This window comes from Thunnus thynnus, chromosome 17 (assembly GCF_963924715.1).
Source record: "Thunnus thynnus chromosome 17, fThuThy2.1, whole genome shotgun sequence".
In the NCBI taxonomy this organism is placed as follows: domain Eukaryota; kingdom Metazoa; phylum Chordata; class Actinopteri; order Scombriformes; family Scombridae; genus Thunnus; species Thunnus thynnus.
Window position 1 is genome coordinate 3,427,926 of NC_089533.1, and position 19,267 is coordinate 3,447,192.

The 19,267-nt window shown below is 38.4% G+C and overlaps 2 protein-coding genes across 2 annotated transcripts; both read right to left on the reverse strand.

The window, feature by feature from the left end:
- Positions 1-4,609: 4,609 nt before the first annotated feature.
- LOC137200882 (mpv17-like protein) lies at positions 4,610-11,229 on the reverse strand. The gene is made up of 4 exons (XM_067615580.1): positions 10,339-11,229; positions 9,729-9,799; positions 8,478-8,507; positions 4,610-7,287 (listed from the first exon to the last, which is right to left on the reverse strand). The coding sequence occupies exons 1-4, from the start codon at positions 10,643-10,645 to the stop codon at positions 7,072-7,074; spliced, it is 624 nt and encodes a 207-aa protein (XP_067471681.1). The 5' UTR covers positions 10,646-11,229; the 3' UTR covers positions 4,610-7,071.
- Positions 11,230-17,197: 5,968 nt separating this feature from the next.
- LOC137200877 (oocyte zinc finger protein XlCOF6-like) lies at positions 17,198-18,638 on the reverse strand. The gene is made up of 2 exons (XM_067615575.1): positions 18,547-18,638; positions 17,198-18,068 (listed from the first exon to the last, which is right to left on the reverse strand). The coding sequence occupies exons 1-2, from the start codon at positions 18,604-18,606 to the stop codon at positions 17,262-17,264; spliced, it is 867 nt and encodes a 288-aa protein (XP_067471676.1). The 5' UTR covers positions 18,607-18,638; the 3' UTR covers positions 17,198-17,261.
- Positions 18,639-19,267: the final 629 nt, after the last annotated feature.

Genomic DNA, 19,267 nt, shown 5'->3' on the forward strand with positions numbered 1-19,267 from the left:
TAATAAGGCCATAAACAAGCCCAGCCAGCACCAAAAATTACTGTTTTATTCAGATCAACAGGTGAAAAGAAACAAACAGCATTAAGAGGATTTACACATCATATCATCTTCAACATCTTATTGCTGTTTTCTATGTCATTTCTTATTATTATACTATTATAATATCTTATTATTCTTAATTATTAACCTTGAATACAGGTCCCCTCCACCTCCTGCTCTGCATCCTCTCACTTACATGACGTATGACGGTGGTTAATGTTTCTGAGGGTTACTGAAGGAGGGCGTGTTGAACGGCTGTCTGGCACCTGACAGCATCCTGGACTCTGATTGGGAGGAGTTTCACTTCCTGTCGGTGGGGTCAGAGGTCACACTGGGTCATCTCTGTCCTTTTGCAGAGGGATTAACGAGGCCTATCTGATCCTGGTTAATCCACACGCACCATCACTAGAGCATAAAGCTGTTTTATATATACACACACTGCATTCCACTTCGTCCTTGCTTCATATCTGAGCTACATAACTGATGTTTACAGAAACTCTGAGGTCACTTCAATGCTGCAGCTGGCTGATTCCAACTATTTTATGTGCTTTTGGGTGGTTTCATTTACTGTATAACAATACATCATATTTTATTTGATCACATGTGCAGCAATCGGTTGGTCTAGCACTTTGGTCGAGCCTGAAATATCTTAACAACAACCCCCTTATGAGTCAAATAACAGGCCAAAGTCATCTGGAAAGGATTGTTTTAGATCGAGGTCGGTGACAAGAGGTGCCAGAGCCTTCGCTGTCATCGCCCTGTGACCTCTGAACGCCTCGCCAGAGCAACTCAAGCTCGCCATTTCAGTGTCGACCTTCAATTCCATTTAAAAACACACTTGCACAGACAGGCACTGTCATGTTTACAGTCTGCAGCGTCTGTCTTTTATTGTGCTGTGATTACTTTATATCTGTATTTGAATATTTGGTTTCTGTTTGTTTATGTTCATTATGTTCATTTTAGTGTTTTTAATATCTGATTCTATGTTTCAGTTATCTTCGGTGTTCTGTACTCTTCAAAGCACTTTATAACTATTATCTTAAAAGGTGCTTAACGAATTAAATTACAGTTGTTCATGTTCCCCAGAGGGTGAATCCCACTGACTTTGGTGACCCTCTGACCTCCTCTAGCGCCACCATGAGGTTGATGTTTGTGGCTTTCAGTAAAATGTCTCAACAACTATGGGATAAAAGGGTAATTTGTAATAACTTCAGTGATGTCTTGACTTTTCCTATAGAACCATCATCACATCAAAATGTTGGTTTATGATCAAATCTCTGCAAAACTCCCGTCAGCCTCACCTGTACTTTGATTTCAGTGCTTTACAGCAAACGTTAGCGTACTAACACTCTAAAAAAGATGGTAAACATGGTTAAAAACTGTACTGTAGGCGCTCAGTCGTTCTTTTTATTACTTGATTCTGCATCTTATCTTTTACATTTTTGACATTTATTAAACTGTCATTGTATTTAACTCTTGAAACATTTACCTCAGTAAAACACCACATAACAACAATTAATAGATTAGTCAGCTGAAAGAAAAATAAAATTGACAACTATTTTGTATTTTGGTTTGGGGATTTTTTTTTTTTGTTAATTTTTTTATTTTAACCTTTTCAAAAAAAAGAATTGAATGAAGCATTGAAGTGAGAATCTACAAAACATAAATTAGATTTGGTAAACTGATTGTTGCTGTTTGGGTAAAATCTAAAATACTTACTGCTCAAATGACCGACTCTTGGAAGAATCTCACTTTACAGAGATACGAGAGTTTCACTCAACGTCGACAATATAAATGAAATAGAAACAGAAACGCTGACTCGTATCTGTTGAGATATTTACATCTTGATCTCAGTTGTCTTGTGATCACTTTTCTGTTAATCGATGAATCATTTAAGTTATTTTTCAAGCAGAAATGTCAAACATTTGATGGTGTAAAGTTCTGACGTGTGAGAATTTTCTGCTTTTCTCAGTCGTACATTATAGTAAACTGAATATTTTGGATTTTGGACTCTTGGTTGGACAAAACAAGAGATCTGATGTGATATGCATTTATAATCCAAACAATTAATCGAGAACATAATCGACAGTTTATTCGATGGTGAAAATAATCGTTAGTTTTGGCTCTTGTACTGTATAAATCAAGTTTATGGTCATTATTATTATTGTTATTATTTAGTGAAAGTGCTTCTCCTTTGGTTGTAGGTGATTATAATCTCTGCTGAGGAGGTTTTTCTTTCTGTTCATGACTTTTTAATGACTGAGATGTTCTTTAAAGTGTTACTGCTGTCGTCCTTGTGTCTTAATCCGCTCCAGGAAGCTGGTTCGACACCTTAAACGCCGTTCGTGGCTTAACTCTGACACAATTTACCAATCGAATCTCATTAAAACCTGTGCTCACGACATCATCAGATTTACTCAACAGAACAGAAGAGAGGTGTGAAGACTCAATTTGACTCTGGTTTATTCATGTCTGGTGCCTTTTCAGAAAGGACATAAAAGTGTTCACACAACAAAGAAGCGTCCTATTTCTGAACATATCAAAGCACTAATGCTGCACTACGACATCGCTGAGGTTCTCACAGTTCGCTGTAAACCAGTCATCACAATATCATGCATAATATGGACTTTCATACACTGTTTTGAACCATATTGAACATTTTAAGAGGTTTTATTTTCGTTTTGTACACAGAAAAATTGAATGTGTATGGTGTTATTGAAGCTTATCTACAGAAGAGCTGTGTCCAAACCGCTAGCAGTGTGTATAAACTCGGTTCTAACTAGTGTAACTGATAAATCGAGATACTTTACCCATAAAAGTACAATGCATGACTTTTCACATACTATGTGTATATTCAGCGACGAAATCTTCAAATTTCTTTTCCATATTAAGTTTTTCAGCTTTACTAAAAAGGTCATTAGAATCTAAACAAGAGTGAACAATGGGTCATAGGTTTAAATAACTGAGAATGTGTTACACGATAAGGTATCTGGGCTGATGGCAACCTATTCGGTGTTTCAAGTAAGAGGACAGGATTAAGATACTGTAGCTTCACAGGTCAAACTAGGAGACACAACACAAGCGGGATGCACTGATACTGATCCTTTCACAATAACGCATAACGAGCCCGTTAGATCGGAGGTGATGAACTTAAGATCATTGTTATCCGTCTTAAAGGAACAGTTAAACTTATTCCATTTTTTTTTTTTTACCATTTGTGGCAGTTTGTAGTTTTTATCGGGGAGTTACGTGAAATTTAGCGGCAGATTTTTAAAATTTTCAACATAAGCTGTTTCCCCCTGCTTTCCAGTCTTTATTGCTAAGCTAAGCTAACTGGCTGCTACTGTTATATAAAGAGTATTTCCCAAAAAAGCGGGACTATTCCTTTACATCTGTATGTCCAACACCTCAACTCAGAGGTACATACCTTTCAAAATTACCGGTCAGATCACCATAAAAATAGTTGTGAATATTTATGATCCCTGGAGGATGATTCCAAATTATTTTGGTGACACCCTGACCTTTCCTCTTGAATTATTTTCTCCTTGAACACTCTGACAAAGTGTCTTGAAACCTATAAAAGCTGCGTTTCCATAAAATCTACTGTTTTCATGATCCCTCTAATGTTTTTGATGACCTCCTGACCTTTCTGTTACCCATCATTTCTTTCTTTTTAATATTTTATGGGCAGATTAGTGAGCACATTCTTACTTCCCAGATGACGAGCGCTTCTGATTTTTCTGTTACATCAGTGCATCCCAAAATAAATGCAGGAATTCAGTTTAGTTATAATTGTACACACACATACACACACACACATATATATATAATTATATATATATATATATATATCTCATGTCACTAATGACCATCAACAGTCAGCCAAACAATGCAAGCTTGCAGATCAGTGCTCGGGGCAGTCTTGTCACCAAGAGAAGGCACGACTGGTGTAAAGCAGGAATATCGAGCCCTTAAACCTGGTCTCAGGTGCTGCAATGCATTATGGGCTCAGACCGACCCAGTGCCACCGGCACAAAAAGCAGTAACGGCCCACCATCACAGCAGAGGTGTCCAGTCTTAATTCAACTGAAACCTCATTTTATCTGTTGTTCCAACTGTAGACAACGTGTGCCTGGCTTTAGCACTTAGACCCGACATCCCATAAATGAATTTCACTTTGCTGGAAAAGTTTTCTTAATGATTAAACTTCTTATTTGTAGATCTTGAGTCTACAATTACTGGCAGGATTCTGTAAAAGGATGAATCCTAATCATTTTTGGGGACCCCTTGACCTTTCTTTCAGCACCTTCATCAGGCCAAAATCTCCCCTTTATACCCCTTCGTACGCAAGAAATGTCTGAATCTAATGAGCAGTTTGCTATAACATTTACTGAGCACCTTTACGCTCTCCGGATGATGAACCCCTTTTGATTTTTATAACCCCATGACCTTTTCTCCAGCGTCACTCTCAGCGCCACAAACTTGATATTTTTAAATCTACTACTAGTAATGCCTATAAGAATTATCTGTATCTTGTTTATTTCCTCCAATATTTAAGTATTGTGGGCCTATGCTACACGTTTTGTCAGTCCCAGCGTTGCCAGATGTACGATAAATGTTGTAGTTGTACAATCATTTTGCCCTCTGTATGATCAATAATGCCAAAAGTCCTATAATGTACGATAACTTGATCATTTTGTGACACTTAGTGTTATGGAGTTTTCCTTCTTTAGGGGTTACAGGTTGGAGTGACATCGGATCAAGACGAAGCCTTGAGGTCACGCTGTAATTCTTAATCTCTCCTCGAGACGTCAGCTGTCTGTGAGGTTTTGGGGAAGGCAGAAACCTCTCTGATAGAGGGTATATCAGTATTTCCATGGTTACCGAGGTCAGAGGAGGCTTCCCTAAACAACACAGATGGGTGGACGACACAGTCAGACGCTCAAACCAAAACTAGAAAGTGCACTCCCTTGTTTAGAAACTAGTGAACCAATCAGACTAATTTTTCATATTGTAGGCCGATAAAGACGAGGACTCGGACCTTCAGAGACGGCATCGCAGCAGATCACTCTGGTGTTTACTGTTTTTGATTCTCCACTTGGCCGAGTGCTTCAATAAACAGTTTTCAGCATTAAGACATCAAAAGTCTTGTGTGCGCCTTTCTCCACTGCTGACCATCACTCAAAATATCCACAACACTTAGTATTAGTAGCTATAATCAGTCTAGAATATCTCATTTTAATTAATTTCTTGACACGATCAGGATATTAAAACATGGATCCTACGTCTGTGTTTACACATCTCTTCTCATATGACGTCTTTCCAGCCAATCATGCTTGTTGTGATGATGAACGTGACTCATGAGCACGACTGTAGATCTCCTGCGAGAGTTTGCACAAGAGATTATTGCTGCATCCATGTGAAAAAAAGTAAAGAAAATGAGATTTGTAGGTGGTGTCGAAAAGTCGTTTGTCTCAATAAAGACGTGTTTTCTTAAATTACACATTTAAGCCTCTGGTACGATACTTTAACGTTTCCCATCAGGCAACGCTGGTCGGTGCAGTAATGTTCTGCTCTGGAACTGCTGGTCGTGCTGGACTAAACGGTGCCACAAGCCTACAAGCTACAATGCTAATGTCGCTAGCAGTAGATCGCTACGTTTCACAGACTCAAACTGTTTTTCTATGCAGATATTTTACCAAGCTGATATCTTTTTTTTTTTTTTTATCTGGTCTTAATATGAGGCTAATTTGTTATTGTGCAGCTCTGAAAAAAATCAGACACACAAGTTATTAGTTTTTCATCTATCTTACAGTTCAAGCAGAGGTCAAATGTGATTGACTGCACCCACAAACGTCAGTGTAGCTCGGGTCAAAAAATGTAACTTTCGCTGCACCCCTTGCTCCGCTCGGCGCACCGCAGACATCTGCAAAAAGCCGTTGCCACACACAACATACATTAAAGTGAAGGAGGGGAACATAAAAGCTGTTTTACCCCCCCAGTAATGTGAACACGCCTTTATGTTGCAAAATCAACTGTAAAAGTCGGGCGTAATAGGTGTTAAAACTGAGTATGAGTCCATAATTGGAGACTCCAGCGGTTTAGTGTAGTTCCCATATATTTGGGGAGCCTGCGAGAGACAAATTTAAGGAAAGAATTACAAATTTATGCAGCAGAGGCTGAGATCCTGACTTCAGTCCCTTGGATGAGTCAGTCCTAAAATCACTGGGTCCTACAATTCCCATGATGCACCACAAAAGCATCTTTCATTACATCCTTCCTGCCCACATCCTTCAAACTCCATGCACTGAGAAGCCTCCAAGCCCACGCCAGGGCCACCCCGATGACTTTGCTATGACATCATCGGGGTTATTTATTTGACAAAGCTTCTCCAGAGCCGACGAAGACATTATACAACCATTTCCACATGCAGAGTAGTACTTATCACACTGAAAAAAGATGGTGGACTGCCCCTTTAAAGAAGTCATTCTTGTGTGTGTATGCAGGATTTCACCACCGTACCTGATATTAACATTATAACAGTTATTCGCCAGCTGTCAGGGTGTGTTTGTTTACTGTTGAATACCGTGCTGTTTGTTATTTGTTCATTTTGAAGCCCTAATCTGAATTCATTAAAGTATTTTACACAAATTACAACTACTATATTTTCTTATTAACCTGTTTCAGTTGTGTTTCATTATCCTCTTTTATCTAAATGCTTTCCCATGTTATTGAGAATTCTGTTTTGGGGAAAATACGACATGTTTTTGGCATAAAAAAGGTCCAATAAAACAATAATATTCAGCGCAGGAAGATTATATCAGCGGCTTCAAGACCAAATATGTTATTATTGTTATTACACTGGCCTTCAAAACCCATATCTGTTAAACTGTTGCGTGTGTATGTGTGAGTGCATGTCTCCAACCAGTAACATGCTCTTCAGTATGTGGGTGCAGGTTAAGCAAAAGAGAAAACCCTTCAGTCCTGCTAAAGCTCAAAGGTCTGAATGACAGAAGCAATGTCCTCCTCCCTTCAGTTTTCCCTCTGGATCCTTCGCTTTTTTCGGGCCAAACGGGCCTCTCGCATCTCCTCCAGAGTCTTGCGGGGATCCATGACGAAGGCCAGAGCCACGGCGGCGGTGCCGTCGCCGCTATGCCGTGAGAAGCACAAGAAAGTGGCCCAGAGGAAGGCGCAGCAGCCCATGAAGGCTGTTCGCATGTGCAGCGGCATCAGGACAAAGTTCAGAAACTGTGAAGAGGTGAAAAAAATGTGACATGAATAATAATGTACTTTCATAACAGGTTACATAATGTCACTGAACAGCCTTTTTCAATGGAAACATATTTTAATCCTGTGTAGATTTAACATCTGTCAAAGCAGAGAAGTCCAGTATTATCACTACTGTAAAGAACAAACAGTATAACGATGCTCTTGTTCATTCAATGAATATTTTGTTATTTCCAATTTAATTTAATTTGTTTATTCTTGTAGTTTAAGATGTTTAGTTCTACATTTTCACCAAACGTTATTTCTTATTTGGATCAAATTATAGTGATAATAAAAGACTAATATGAAACAGTTCTTATAGAAGTCAACCTAAAATCAATAGTTTGTCAAAAAAGTTTTTAAAGAAGTTTATATTACAACCTTCGAGGTAAGTTTAAAGGGAAACCTCATGAATTTAATTCTCATTTAATGTGTGTTCCTGCATTGTTTGTATTTTACATTGTGCTCAACAATCTTTCCACAATTGTACACAATTATTTTCATATTAATTAACATTTTTTTTTATAAATGATTTAGATTTGTATGCCTTTATTGTTATACAGTTAGTTATTAAGAGTAAATGTGGTCAGATGGGCGACACTGGCTGCTTCCCAATGTTTATGCCTCTTGTAGATGAGCTCAGGTTCAATGATGGATTATTAAACATTAAAAATAAGGAAATGATTTATTAAAGTTTACATAGTTTGATCAATGCTGTTAAAATTGGGTTCCTTGACTTAAAATTCAGTTTCAGTTAGATAAATGGAATTATGTTGATTCAACGATTAAAGTAGGATAAAAGTAGGACTAATTAATAAATTATGAATTTATGAATTCACTTTATTCCTCTTCCGTATTTCTTGTTTGGTGACAGAAATACCAGCCAGTCGTCCATCACCATCGACGGATTTAATGTGTTTTCACTGATTATGAGATTTTAATCAGATTTGATACACATATTTATTAAAGTTGTAATTTTACATCAGGTTTTAGTGGACATATATGAGGCTAATACATGTCATTTGTGGCACAAAATGGTCAAAGCATGAAACATTTCTGTCAGACAGCACAACAACAAAGATTTTAGTTTTTCCTTTTTAAATCTATAAAAGCAAAAAAAAAACACATCAGATATAAATGCCCACAAAAGAATAAATTGTTTTCAAGTTTACCTGCATGAATGGCCAGTACATGAGTCCAGTCTGCAAGTGAAGATAGGACACGATGAGTGTTGTGTTATAAATGCAGATGAAGATACTTAAAGATTAGATCGGACGTGTTGAGCTTTGGATCCTTAAAACACCATAAAGCATCTTTCTAAAGTTGTGGAAATAGACTCTGTGCAAAGAAGCAGCACATACTGCAGCTAACATGCACTGAATAGTATTTTTTTTTCATAAAAAACTGGATTTACATTCATTTCTCAAGAATAAAATCGTTTTCATGACAACCCTGCAGAACCATCAGTCTGTACAATCTCATATTCAGCCGTCAAGACTTATTGTTGAAAAGAGTCAAACTTTTCTCAGTGTTTCCTCGGTTAGAAATGAGCAAAGAGTATCTCAAGATAAGACTGAAAAGGAGACACTGCTGCACTGGTATTAAGAACATGCAGTGGTGGAAGGAAGTACTCAGATATTTCCAGGAAGTAAAAGCAGAAAACGCCTATAATTAAAAAAATTACTCTGTTACAATTTAGTAAAATCCCTGCATTCAAAACTTAAAAGTGCAGTTAAATGTGCATGACAAAAGTAAAAGTACTTAATCTCCTGTTGATGTTTTATATATATATTTGATTATTATTACTGATTTTACAGTTGTAGTTGGAAGAGTTAGTTTAATCTATAACAATAATTCTAATCTAAAATCTTAATCTAAACAGCTGTCAAACACAAGAAACACAAAATGTGAATAATTAAGTACTTTAAAATTGCATTTAATTGCAATATTCTGATAAATGTACTTAGTTACTTTACACAACTGTTGATCTGAACATTCTTTCAGAGATTTTAGGATTCTGTAATCGACTAAAATGACGGATTGAACATGCAGAGCCTTAATTCCAGCCTTGATTAGAAAATGGCTGCACACGTATCAGAACCATGAAGCCTTACACCTCAGAATCACCCTGCACTTTATATCTTGCAGGATTTCAACTCTGAAAACACGCAGAAACTCGCTGACTTTTTTTTTTATCCGCTGGCAGTACTCACGACTGAATTACCCCGTTTGCTCCCGGGCTTCGTGCCCACTGCGCAAAAGCAGCAGTGGCATAATCTAGGTTAATCTGGTTGTGAGCTCGCAGCGGCAGTGACCGTGTGTGTGTGTGTGTGTGTGTGTGTGTGTGTGTGTGTGTGTGTGTGTGTGTGTGTGTGAAGGGAAGGTGACTTTCCTTCGCTTGACGCTGCTGAGGCCTTCCTTACCTTCCAGGTGTTGAAGAACTTCTCCCTCCAGTCTTCAAATATATCCTCCTTATCCTCCAGGAAGCTCACGCCTGCAGGACAGAGGAGACGTTTACGCAGGTTTTGTGGTAATAAGCGATTGTGCGCCGTTACGCACGACTTAAAACGTGCGTAATGACTCCTCACCTTGGCCCACATGATGTTTGACTGACAGACAACCTTGATAGGAAGCCTCATCACGTCACTATCGGCTTAAATGCCTGTATTCCCATATACCAGTCGTATTTCTTCCTGCTTTTCTATTCAATGACGCTTTAACGTTTTTAATGACTCTGGGGGGGTTGTGACAAAGTAGCCCCAGTGAAAGAATTACAGCAGTCCAGCTGAGCCATTGAGTTATGTTGTTATAGTTAAAAAGAAAGGAAAAATGTATCTCAACAAAGACATTGTGGGCTTGTGCTCCTGCTCTGATGGTTTGGTTACTTTTGAACTTGAAGTTAGTGATTTAGGATGTTTTTGGCATCAGAGGACATTAGACGGTGGTCTTCAAGCAGAGATTAACAATCTACTGTTTGTTTCTTCCCATTAGCTAGACTGAATCATTTGCTACATTGAGATCAGGACATCTTACCCGTGTAGAAGACACTGGTGCCCAAAGGCGACGCAAAGCTTTGGTCCAGCAGGAGTTTGCGGAAAACCATTCCTGCGGACTTTCCAGGAAAACGCCGCTCCAGGGCCCGCAGCCAGAAGTAATTAAAGTTTCCATGGAAGCTAATTGCCACGATGGCCACATTGCGAGTGTGTTTCCAGTCCATGCGCTCCTTCTGAGCCATGAGTTGGTGCACCAGGTCACCGCCGGCGAATAAGCACCCGTACAAAGTGACATTGGCCAGCCAGGGGAAACGTTTGGCGGCTTCTTTCAGCACAGCTCTCCTCATTTTGGCACAAGGAGGAGAAGCTGGGTGTCCCGTGTGCACTTACAAATTTATGCTGGACGGAGTTCAATACAGCAATCAAGACGCAAGCATAGCAATTAAATTAAACTGACTAGGCCCTGATGTCAGCCGGCTGGCCGACACGACGCAATCCATCTGGTAATCAGGGAGGTATTAGACGTTTCCAACAGCAGCAGGGATATCATACATGATCAGATCCCAGATGATGAGAAATGCCGAGTCCGCCGGAAAAGTTTCTCAAACACTCCTATTGGCATATTTACGCTCTGCGTAAGACCTGCCATGACTCCACTTTGGCCACTTGGTTACTCTAAAACTATCGCGTCCCGGAGTTAGGATATGCGTGCGTAAAATGCGCCTGACAGTGATATGGTAACAGAGAAGCTTGTGGAAAAGGCTCCGTTTGAACACACATATAAATCTAGATCATTCTGTCTGCTCTGACTCGGCGTGTCGCTCCCGGTGAATCAGGTGCCTCTCCAGCAAATCCTGTGGGTCAAGCGCTAATCTGAAGGATTGTCTCGGGCTGCCCAGGCGTACATCATTGCGTAACTGCGTCACTGATATCAACAGCGCCAGTGTGCTGTGCAGAGCGCTGCTCGACCGCGCGTTCAGCCAGTCCATGTACTGTCAGATCAGTGGCGAGCACAGAGAGCGCAACGCACTGAGCTGCTCCCTCCCTCTCTCTCTCTGTGCGTTACTGGCGTCACTGAAATTACAGTACTGGCAAAACGGTTGTAATAATAATTAAGAATGTCAAGAGGAAAGACAAGGAATGTGTCGTTGCAAACAAACAAGTGAAAAAAAATAGAGTAGTAGAATAGTAAAATTATTGATTTGAATGAAGAAACTACTGAATTAATATAATGGAATATTATAGGTTTTTTTAACATGATTTTTCAATTACTTAATGGTCTTGAATATTACTTTACATTGAATTCTATGTAAAAAATACAAATAATACACATCCTATTACTGAATGTAAAATTAAGGCAACTTTCTGTTTTTTTTTTTACTTTAAATTTCATGTAAAAAAAAAAAAGTAAAAAAAGTTATTCTACAAAGATTTTTTTTAAAAATACAGATATTTACTGTAGACTGTTTTACTGTTGTAAAATAAAAACAAAAAATATATATAAAATATTGCTAGAATGCTAAATAAATGTATAAATGTGCACAAAAAAATGAAAAACATTGCAGAAATACCTTAAAATGACCTAATTTAAATAATGGCTTGTTTTATACAGTATTCTTTTGTAAATTCATAGAATTGTCCAATTTGTCCTTAAGACTGCCTCATCAAAGCAATAATTTCTGGATGTAAAACACAAAAAAATTATGTAAAATTATATTCAAATTATCCTCCTTTAACACCCATTAATGGTATCTTGAGAGCTTTAGGCTTTAATTGTATGTGATTATCTCATCTATTTACAGTAAATTCATGGTAAAAATATTGGTTTGATACTGTACAAAAAATAGGATCATGCGAAAATGGCTTACAAAAACATAATTTTAATAATCATTACCTTATATAAACATTATCTGAAAGTAATTACAAGCAACTATCCAATAGATCTACAGACTTTTCCAAATAATGTATGGGATTTACTGTATATAAATAGTATTTGACAGTAATTACAAGCGACTATTCAATATATCCATCTGACACTCTTCTTCAGAGGGATATTTTTTGTAGCTTCCTCAATTTGTTTTGTGCATTACATTGTGGGAGAATATTATCCATCAATAGCACACACAAAAATAAACCAAAAGTCAATTTTGTAACTTCTCCATTATGAATACACTAAACATGTTAACCTGTTGTATACTGAATGAGTGATCCAACTGTGGTGACTGACGAATGAGCAGAATACGCTGAATGAAACTTAATGACTCTTTTGTCCACTCTACTGCTGTGTTTTTAGATATGTATTGTATAGTCTGAATACAGGTTCATATTTCTATCTCCAGTGGATTGGAAATGTGTTTTACTACTTTAGGGGAGATGTCAATCAAAGGCAGTCTATACGGGCCCACACACTACTAAGTAGAGGGGCCTTTAGGGGACTTTAAACTGGGAGAAGCAAAAGAATTTAAAAATATATTGTTATGACCCGGCCTAAGAGAAACCCTGGTGCAACATGAAAATGACACTCCATCTCCCAAGCTGCCAAAAAAAAGCAGCAACAAGGGATTTTGCAGCCTTTAAATGTTTATTTTATCTATTTCATAGTTATGGTTTCAGGGTGAGTTAACAGCAAAACAACAAACAAAAGGGAACTAAAGCTAATCAACCTAAAATTACCTATTCAAACATAAAGAAACAAAAATACAAATCACTGACATAATTCCTAACTTAACAGAAACAGGAGGAAAGATTTAAAAAAATGCCACCCAACCCTACAGAAACTGGGCTGTTAAATATATTTACAAAGTTATTTACAATGCTGTACACAGTAGGTCAGAGAAGCAGAACAACAACAACAACAACAATAACAATAGATACATGACTAGCAACAGCAGGAGAAGGACATCCCCACATCAGCGTGGTCCATGGGGTTTCCTGCAGATGAGAAAACACAAAGAACTCAGGGGAAGAAGTCAAGTTAGTAACATGCATTAATGGTAAATGAATACATACAGATGAAGAGGAGGAGAAGAGAGGAGCTCAGTGCATCAATGGAAGTCCCCCGGCAGTCTAGGCCTATAGCAGCATAACTAAGGGCTGGTCCAAGGTGAGCTTGGTCGGCCCTAACTATAAGCTTTATCAAAAAGGAAAGTTTTAAGCCTACTCTTAAACGTAGAGAGGGTGTCTGCACCCCGGACCGAATCTGGAAGATGGCTCCACAAGAGAGGAGCCTGATAGTTGAAGGCTCTGCCTCCCATTCTACTTTTGGAGACTGTAGGAACCACCAGTAAGCTGCATTCTGGGAGTGCAGTTTTCTAGTGGGGTAATAGGGTACTATAAGCTCTCAATAATTACAGAGATCAATGGCATAGAACCAACAGCAAGCATGCCAAAAGTAGTTACAAAAAATGACCAGCAGGTGTCGCACTGAGTGAACCTCCGCATCATTAGGTTTGTACACTCAATGCCTCAAAAAATAAATAGAAATGTCGATATGTTGACAGCTAGATAAAGCTAACAAAAAACAGGCATCTATAGATAGGCATTTATGCAGTGACTAATCTACACAGATAGTGAACATCATATGAAGCATCAACTATTGTGCAGTAAATCAGTTTGGGACATCTCATCCAGGTAGCATCAGTTAGAATCAAGCTCTTACTGGACAGTAGCCTCCATCAGCTGTGATCATGTGGAGCCACTTGATAACTGGCAAAACACACTCAATGTAATTCTGCAGACCGTTTAGAGACTCATCCTACCTGATAGGAAGGGACTGCTTTACGGCTAATATGGAGATTGGATGAATAATTTCTGCCCACTAATAACTTTGTCGTCATACATTTGACATTTGAATATTTTATTGAGATAGACTTGAAAAAGTCCAAACCTATCCTTGAATCTACTTAAATTTTTAAGAATGCTACAGGAGGCGTTCAAGTTCGTTTCCCATACAATATGTTATGTCAACACTGTACTGATAGATATTGACATTTCTGTGAGTGAAACCCATGGATTTACAAATGTAGTTTTAAATTCTGTCTAAGAACAATTAATATTGTATCTTAGCATGTGTGTGTATATCACAATATGTGTTGTTATGTACTTTAGTAAGACTTTTATTCCACTGCCTTTAAGCCAAGAAATGTACCACCAACATAATCCCATCATCCTTGATAACACTATCATGTTTAGTACTGTTCTGCTTGTTTCACTTTCAGAACACTAAAGCTTCTATCAAAAATGCTAAATTAGGAATCATGCAATGGCTAAATTGTATATACTTTGATTAATGGAGTAACCATATTCAAGAATTTTACCCACCTGTCCGTGGACAGGAGGGGACTGACTCTGCTCCCCCACAACTCTGCAACCCCTGAGATTGGCCAGGGTGCATCTTCTGGGTGGGCAGACTGAAACTTTAAAACAGTGTCTTATCTGAGACTCTGTGCTGTTTTGGGCTGCTTTTTGCTGGTTGCTGGTTCTTACTGCTTTTGTCTTTTGTCTTCTTCTTCTTCTTCTTCTTCTGCCATGCCAGTTGAAAGCTTGCATTTTGCTAGTTTGAAGATGTGATTCAGAACAATAGGAGGTGAAACCTCAGAATGTAGAGTCATGAGTTGAAGATCAAGCCTAAGACAGCATAAACCAGGAGCTCTCTTCCAATGGGAACTTTCCAGCTTCTTACCCCAGCACATCAGACTCCATTCTCCCCAAGAAGCCACCCCAGGGAGCAAGCAAGTATTCATACAAAACCTTCATCAACTTGCTTAAACCCCAGTGCTTTCATGATTTGTAATTTCAATTGGCAATTCAGAACTAAGCTGTTGTACCGTTGATTTGACTCACTGCTTCTCATTTGTTTATCAGGCCTCTCATACTAAGCTACACATTAGATAACTCTGCATCATGTATTTCAATCATTCACTAGTCATAGACTTGTGTACCAGTTTCCCTTTCCCTCTTGTGTCTTGGCTGTACAATGTTGTCGTGTTTAGTACTTGTAGCTGTAGTACAGTGGAAACCGCTTATAGTGATCACAGTTACAGTGATCAACTGCTTATATGGATCAAAAAGCTCAGGATAGAATCATTCCTATACAAATGTTGTTTAAATAATTCGCCTCCAGTGTTCATTTTGGGTCTTTTCATACATGAAAACATATGGGGAAAAAAAGAAAACTAAGGTAACTCTATTTTCTTTTTACCTTGCTCCAGTAGTTCACGTATGAAGTGTGTTTAGCGGCTGCGGCACCATCATCAGGCGTTGCAGCACACCTCTGCAGGGTTGTGTGGAGGTGCGGGGTGTGGGTGTTTATTTGTAACTGCTGTGAAACAATCAGACAATAATGTTTTCTTCCTCTCATTCACCGGCTTTCTCGCTACCACTGCTCGCTCTGCTCATTCATTTTCTAGCTCACTCGACCACTGCTTCTCTCTCTCTCTCTCTCGCTCTCTCTCTCTCTCTCTCATCTATTTAAAAATTAGTCGGGAAGCTGTCAGGAAAGCCTAACTTTACCTTTAATGTTATCAAATGAGGAGAAATGTCCTCCCCTCTTCCTAGTAATGTTTTTGTCTTCCCTCATGGCAGGGTTGTACAGCGTTACAGGTTGCGTTTCTCCAAAAGTTGATTCTGGTTCAACTTTCTTGCTGCGGCCCCCATCCTCGTAGCCTAAATGCACAATGCACAACCCGTCAGCCTGCCAGCTGGTTACCTGAGGCTGCGTGCATATTGAAATCATAACGGGAGAAATAAATAATTTTATCTCACTGAAAAACGCAGTTTCCTTGAAGCCAACGAGATGCAGCAGTGAAACAACCAGCATTTGAAACAGCTGTTCTGTATTTTGAAACAGTCAATAAAATTCAGTAAATAGCGAAGCTGCTCGTTTCATTACTTAATATTCATGTAATAAATATACAAATGTCAATTAGATGGTAATCTGCATGAGAAATTAAGAAAAAGAAACAAAATCGGTCATAATATTCATCCGCTTATAGTGATCAATTTGACCTGGACGGAAGTGATCACTATAAGCAGTTTCCACTGTATTAGTAATAAATGTATATGTAACTAAAGTGATATTGTTGGTGTTTGCTTGTGCTTGCATCTCAGTCACTTAACCTTAAAAGACCTTATACCCTCGCAAAATCATAATTAAGATTAATAACAATCATAATTCTAATAGACCTTTCTTGCGTGGCCAACAAGGAGGACTATTTCCCTATTATTATACCTGCTCTAATATGGGTTATGTCGCTGGACGAATAATTTCCTGTTGGAGTTGTGCACAATAATATAATTCCCCCGTAAAATCATAAAGATATCTGAGTGCACAAATTCCTACAACTATGTGTTAAAAGAGCTACATCCCCTGCACAGTTCTTTCTATATTAGTATGTAAAGTAGTAGTACTATAATGTAGTATCCATTGTTTTTTTCAAATTGAATGTGCTGAAGCACAGAGCCTGAAGAACAAAAAATGTGTAACTGTACAAATACTTACTGCCTGGACTGTATATTCCTTGTAAATATAGTATAGTTTTTCCTTTTTTAAAAATTTCTTAGTGCAACTTTTATATACTTTGTTCGATTTTATTTCCAATTTCAATGTTTTATTCTATTCTAATTTGAAATATTTTAGTATTTGTTCATATATGTTCTGTGTAATGAGGAGTTGACATTTCACTGTGCAATCCTGTATTGTATAATGACAATAAAACTGAACGTTGAACCTTGAAATGGTCTTTAGTTTGGGAATCAAACCTCCAACCCTGCCAGTGGTGATGCCTTTCTCTTCAGTGAGTTTTGTACTCTGTGTACTGTGTGTGTGTGTAACTCTGGTGTATTTGCTGCTGTAGCTTTGACAGCAGGAGTAAAGCAACAATAAAATTTCACGCCTCAAGTTGCATGCATGTGAATATTATTGAAACATTTTCATGACAAGTTTTACAAATTACATTTCATCTTTTAACAGCTAAGAGATCCAGACAGTTCAAGTGCACTCTCTACACAGTGTGAGTGTGCTGATGTTTCTTTAAAGTGTCCCATCAAATGAAACTTCCTGCACTGCTCACAGCTGGGAGGCTTTTCTACAGTGTGAGTGCGCCGATGGTTCTTTAAAGCTCCAGGTTGAGTGAAACTCCTACCACACTGGTCACAGGTGTAAGGCTTTTCTCCAGTGTGGATACGTTGGTGATACTTCAAATATGTTGAGGAAGAGAAGCTCTTCTGACACTGCTCACAGGTGTAAGGCTTTTCTCCAGTATGAGTCCGCTGATGTTTCTTTAAATCTCCAGATTGAGTGAAACTTCTACCACACTGCTCACAGGTGTAAGGCTTTTCTCCAGTGTGAGTCCGCTGATGTTTCTTTAAAGCTCCAGATTGAGTGAAACTCCTACCACACTGGTCACAGGTGTAAGGCTTTTCTCCAGTGTGGATACGTTGGTGATACTTCAAATATGCTGAGGAAGAGAAGCTCTTCTGACACTGGTCACAGGTGAAAGGCTTTTCTCCAGTGTGGAGCCGCTGATGTTTCTTTAAATCTCCAGATTGAGTGAAACTTCTACCACACTGGTCACAGGTGAAAGGTTTTTCTCCAGTGTGGATACGTTGGTGATACTTCAAATATCTTGAGGAAGAGAAGCTCTTCTGACACTGGTCACAGCGACGTGTTTTCTCCACAGTGTCGGCTCGCTGATGTGGATCCATTTGTCCTCCTATGAAACTCTCCTCACCCTCATCATGAGGTCCAGCTAAGTTTTTGCTTGTTTGTTTCTATTATGCAAAAAGAGAGAAAGAGAAAGACACAAGGAGTGTAAGAAGTTTCCTGATGCATGAAAAACATGGACGAGGTGAAGAAGGCATTTCCTTTTCCAAGCCAATAGTTTTCTATCACTAAACACCTGTGAGTGCTGTATGGCTCTTACATCATGGCCACTTACCAAAAGAACAAAGAGACACTGTGTTTAAATCATTCTCTGTGTATTCAAATGTGTTTGTTGTCAGTTTAACTCATGGTTAGGTTAGTTTCACCTGTCAGTTAGCTGCTAACAGAGACTGAAGCATCAGAACTGTTGCTATGGTTACAGGCAATTTAGTCTTGAGCCTTCATTTAAAAGAGTGACCAGAACTAAATACATACACATTTTTAGAGACCCTTTTCAAATAAAATCAGTGTTGTATAATGTCACTGATACATGTAGCATGTTTCTTGTCCCACCAACATTTCTCAGGTGTGTTGTCTGGTTCTCACCTCTGCTGATGAGCTCATTTTGCTGCTGTTTGTCTTCTCCTCTGCTTCATATTCCTCCATCTATCATCATAAAATAAAGACACAAAAAACAGCCAAGTTGACAAAAATCACAACAGTACACTGCTAGAAGTGATTGTCAACCACAGACAGTTAAATAAGACTTATTACTCTCACACATGTGTAAACAAACTTATATAACCCAATCAGACTGTGCAACTCTGAACAATCATACTTCTTTGTGCTTTTATGTTGTGATTTTTTAAATAACTGCAATTAACTATCCATTAACTATACATTAACATAGTTAGCTTAATTAAAATAAGCACATATTTAGTTATTTGAGAAATATAAGTGTAAATAATAGCACTGAACAATTTGGCATTAGCTTTAAGTTTGGATTTCTGTGCAGTAAAAATACTATTTTGAATTTTAGCTACAAGTGAGAGTTATGAACATCAGACACGATCAGCAGACATTTAAAATAAACTTCCAAATCAAATTTTGTTAATGACCAAACTCACAGTTAACTAACAGTTTGGCTCCTGAGTTCTCTGTCTGTCAGTGTGATTTAAGTTGATGGTTTATACTGGTAGTTTGACCCGCAGACCATCAACTACCAGTATAAACCAGCTGAATAAAGCCGGTCTGTTCTCACCGTTTTCTGTGCTGATGAAGTTTAACAGACTCCTGCAGGTGATGGGCGTCTTCACTGAGCTCTGAG

Bases quoted from the DNA above. Each gene is read 5' to 3' on its own strand.
- LOC137200882 (XM_067615580.1), bottom strand. From the start codon at position 10,645: ATGAGGAGAGCTGTGCTGAAAGAAGCCGCCAAACGTTTCCCCTGGCTG. The intron at 8,508-9,728 runs GTAAGGAAGGCC...CTTCACTTGCAG, and splicing joins AGTTCTTCAACACCTGGAAG to ACTGGACTCATGTACTGGCC. The intron at 7,288-8,477 runs GTAAACTTGAAA...ACCTCTTCACAG, and splicing joins TGTACTGGCCATTCATGCAG to TTTCTGAACTTTGTCCTGAT.
- LOC137200877 (XM_067615575.1), bottom strand. From the start codon at position 18,606: ATGGAGGAATATGAAGCAGAGGAGAAGACAAACAGCAGCAAAATGAGC. The intron at 18,069-18,546 runs GTGAGAACCAGA...TTTGCATAATAG, and splicing joins AAATGAGCTCATCAGCAGAG to AAACAAACAAGCAAAAACTT.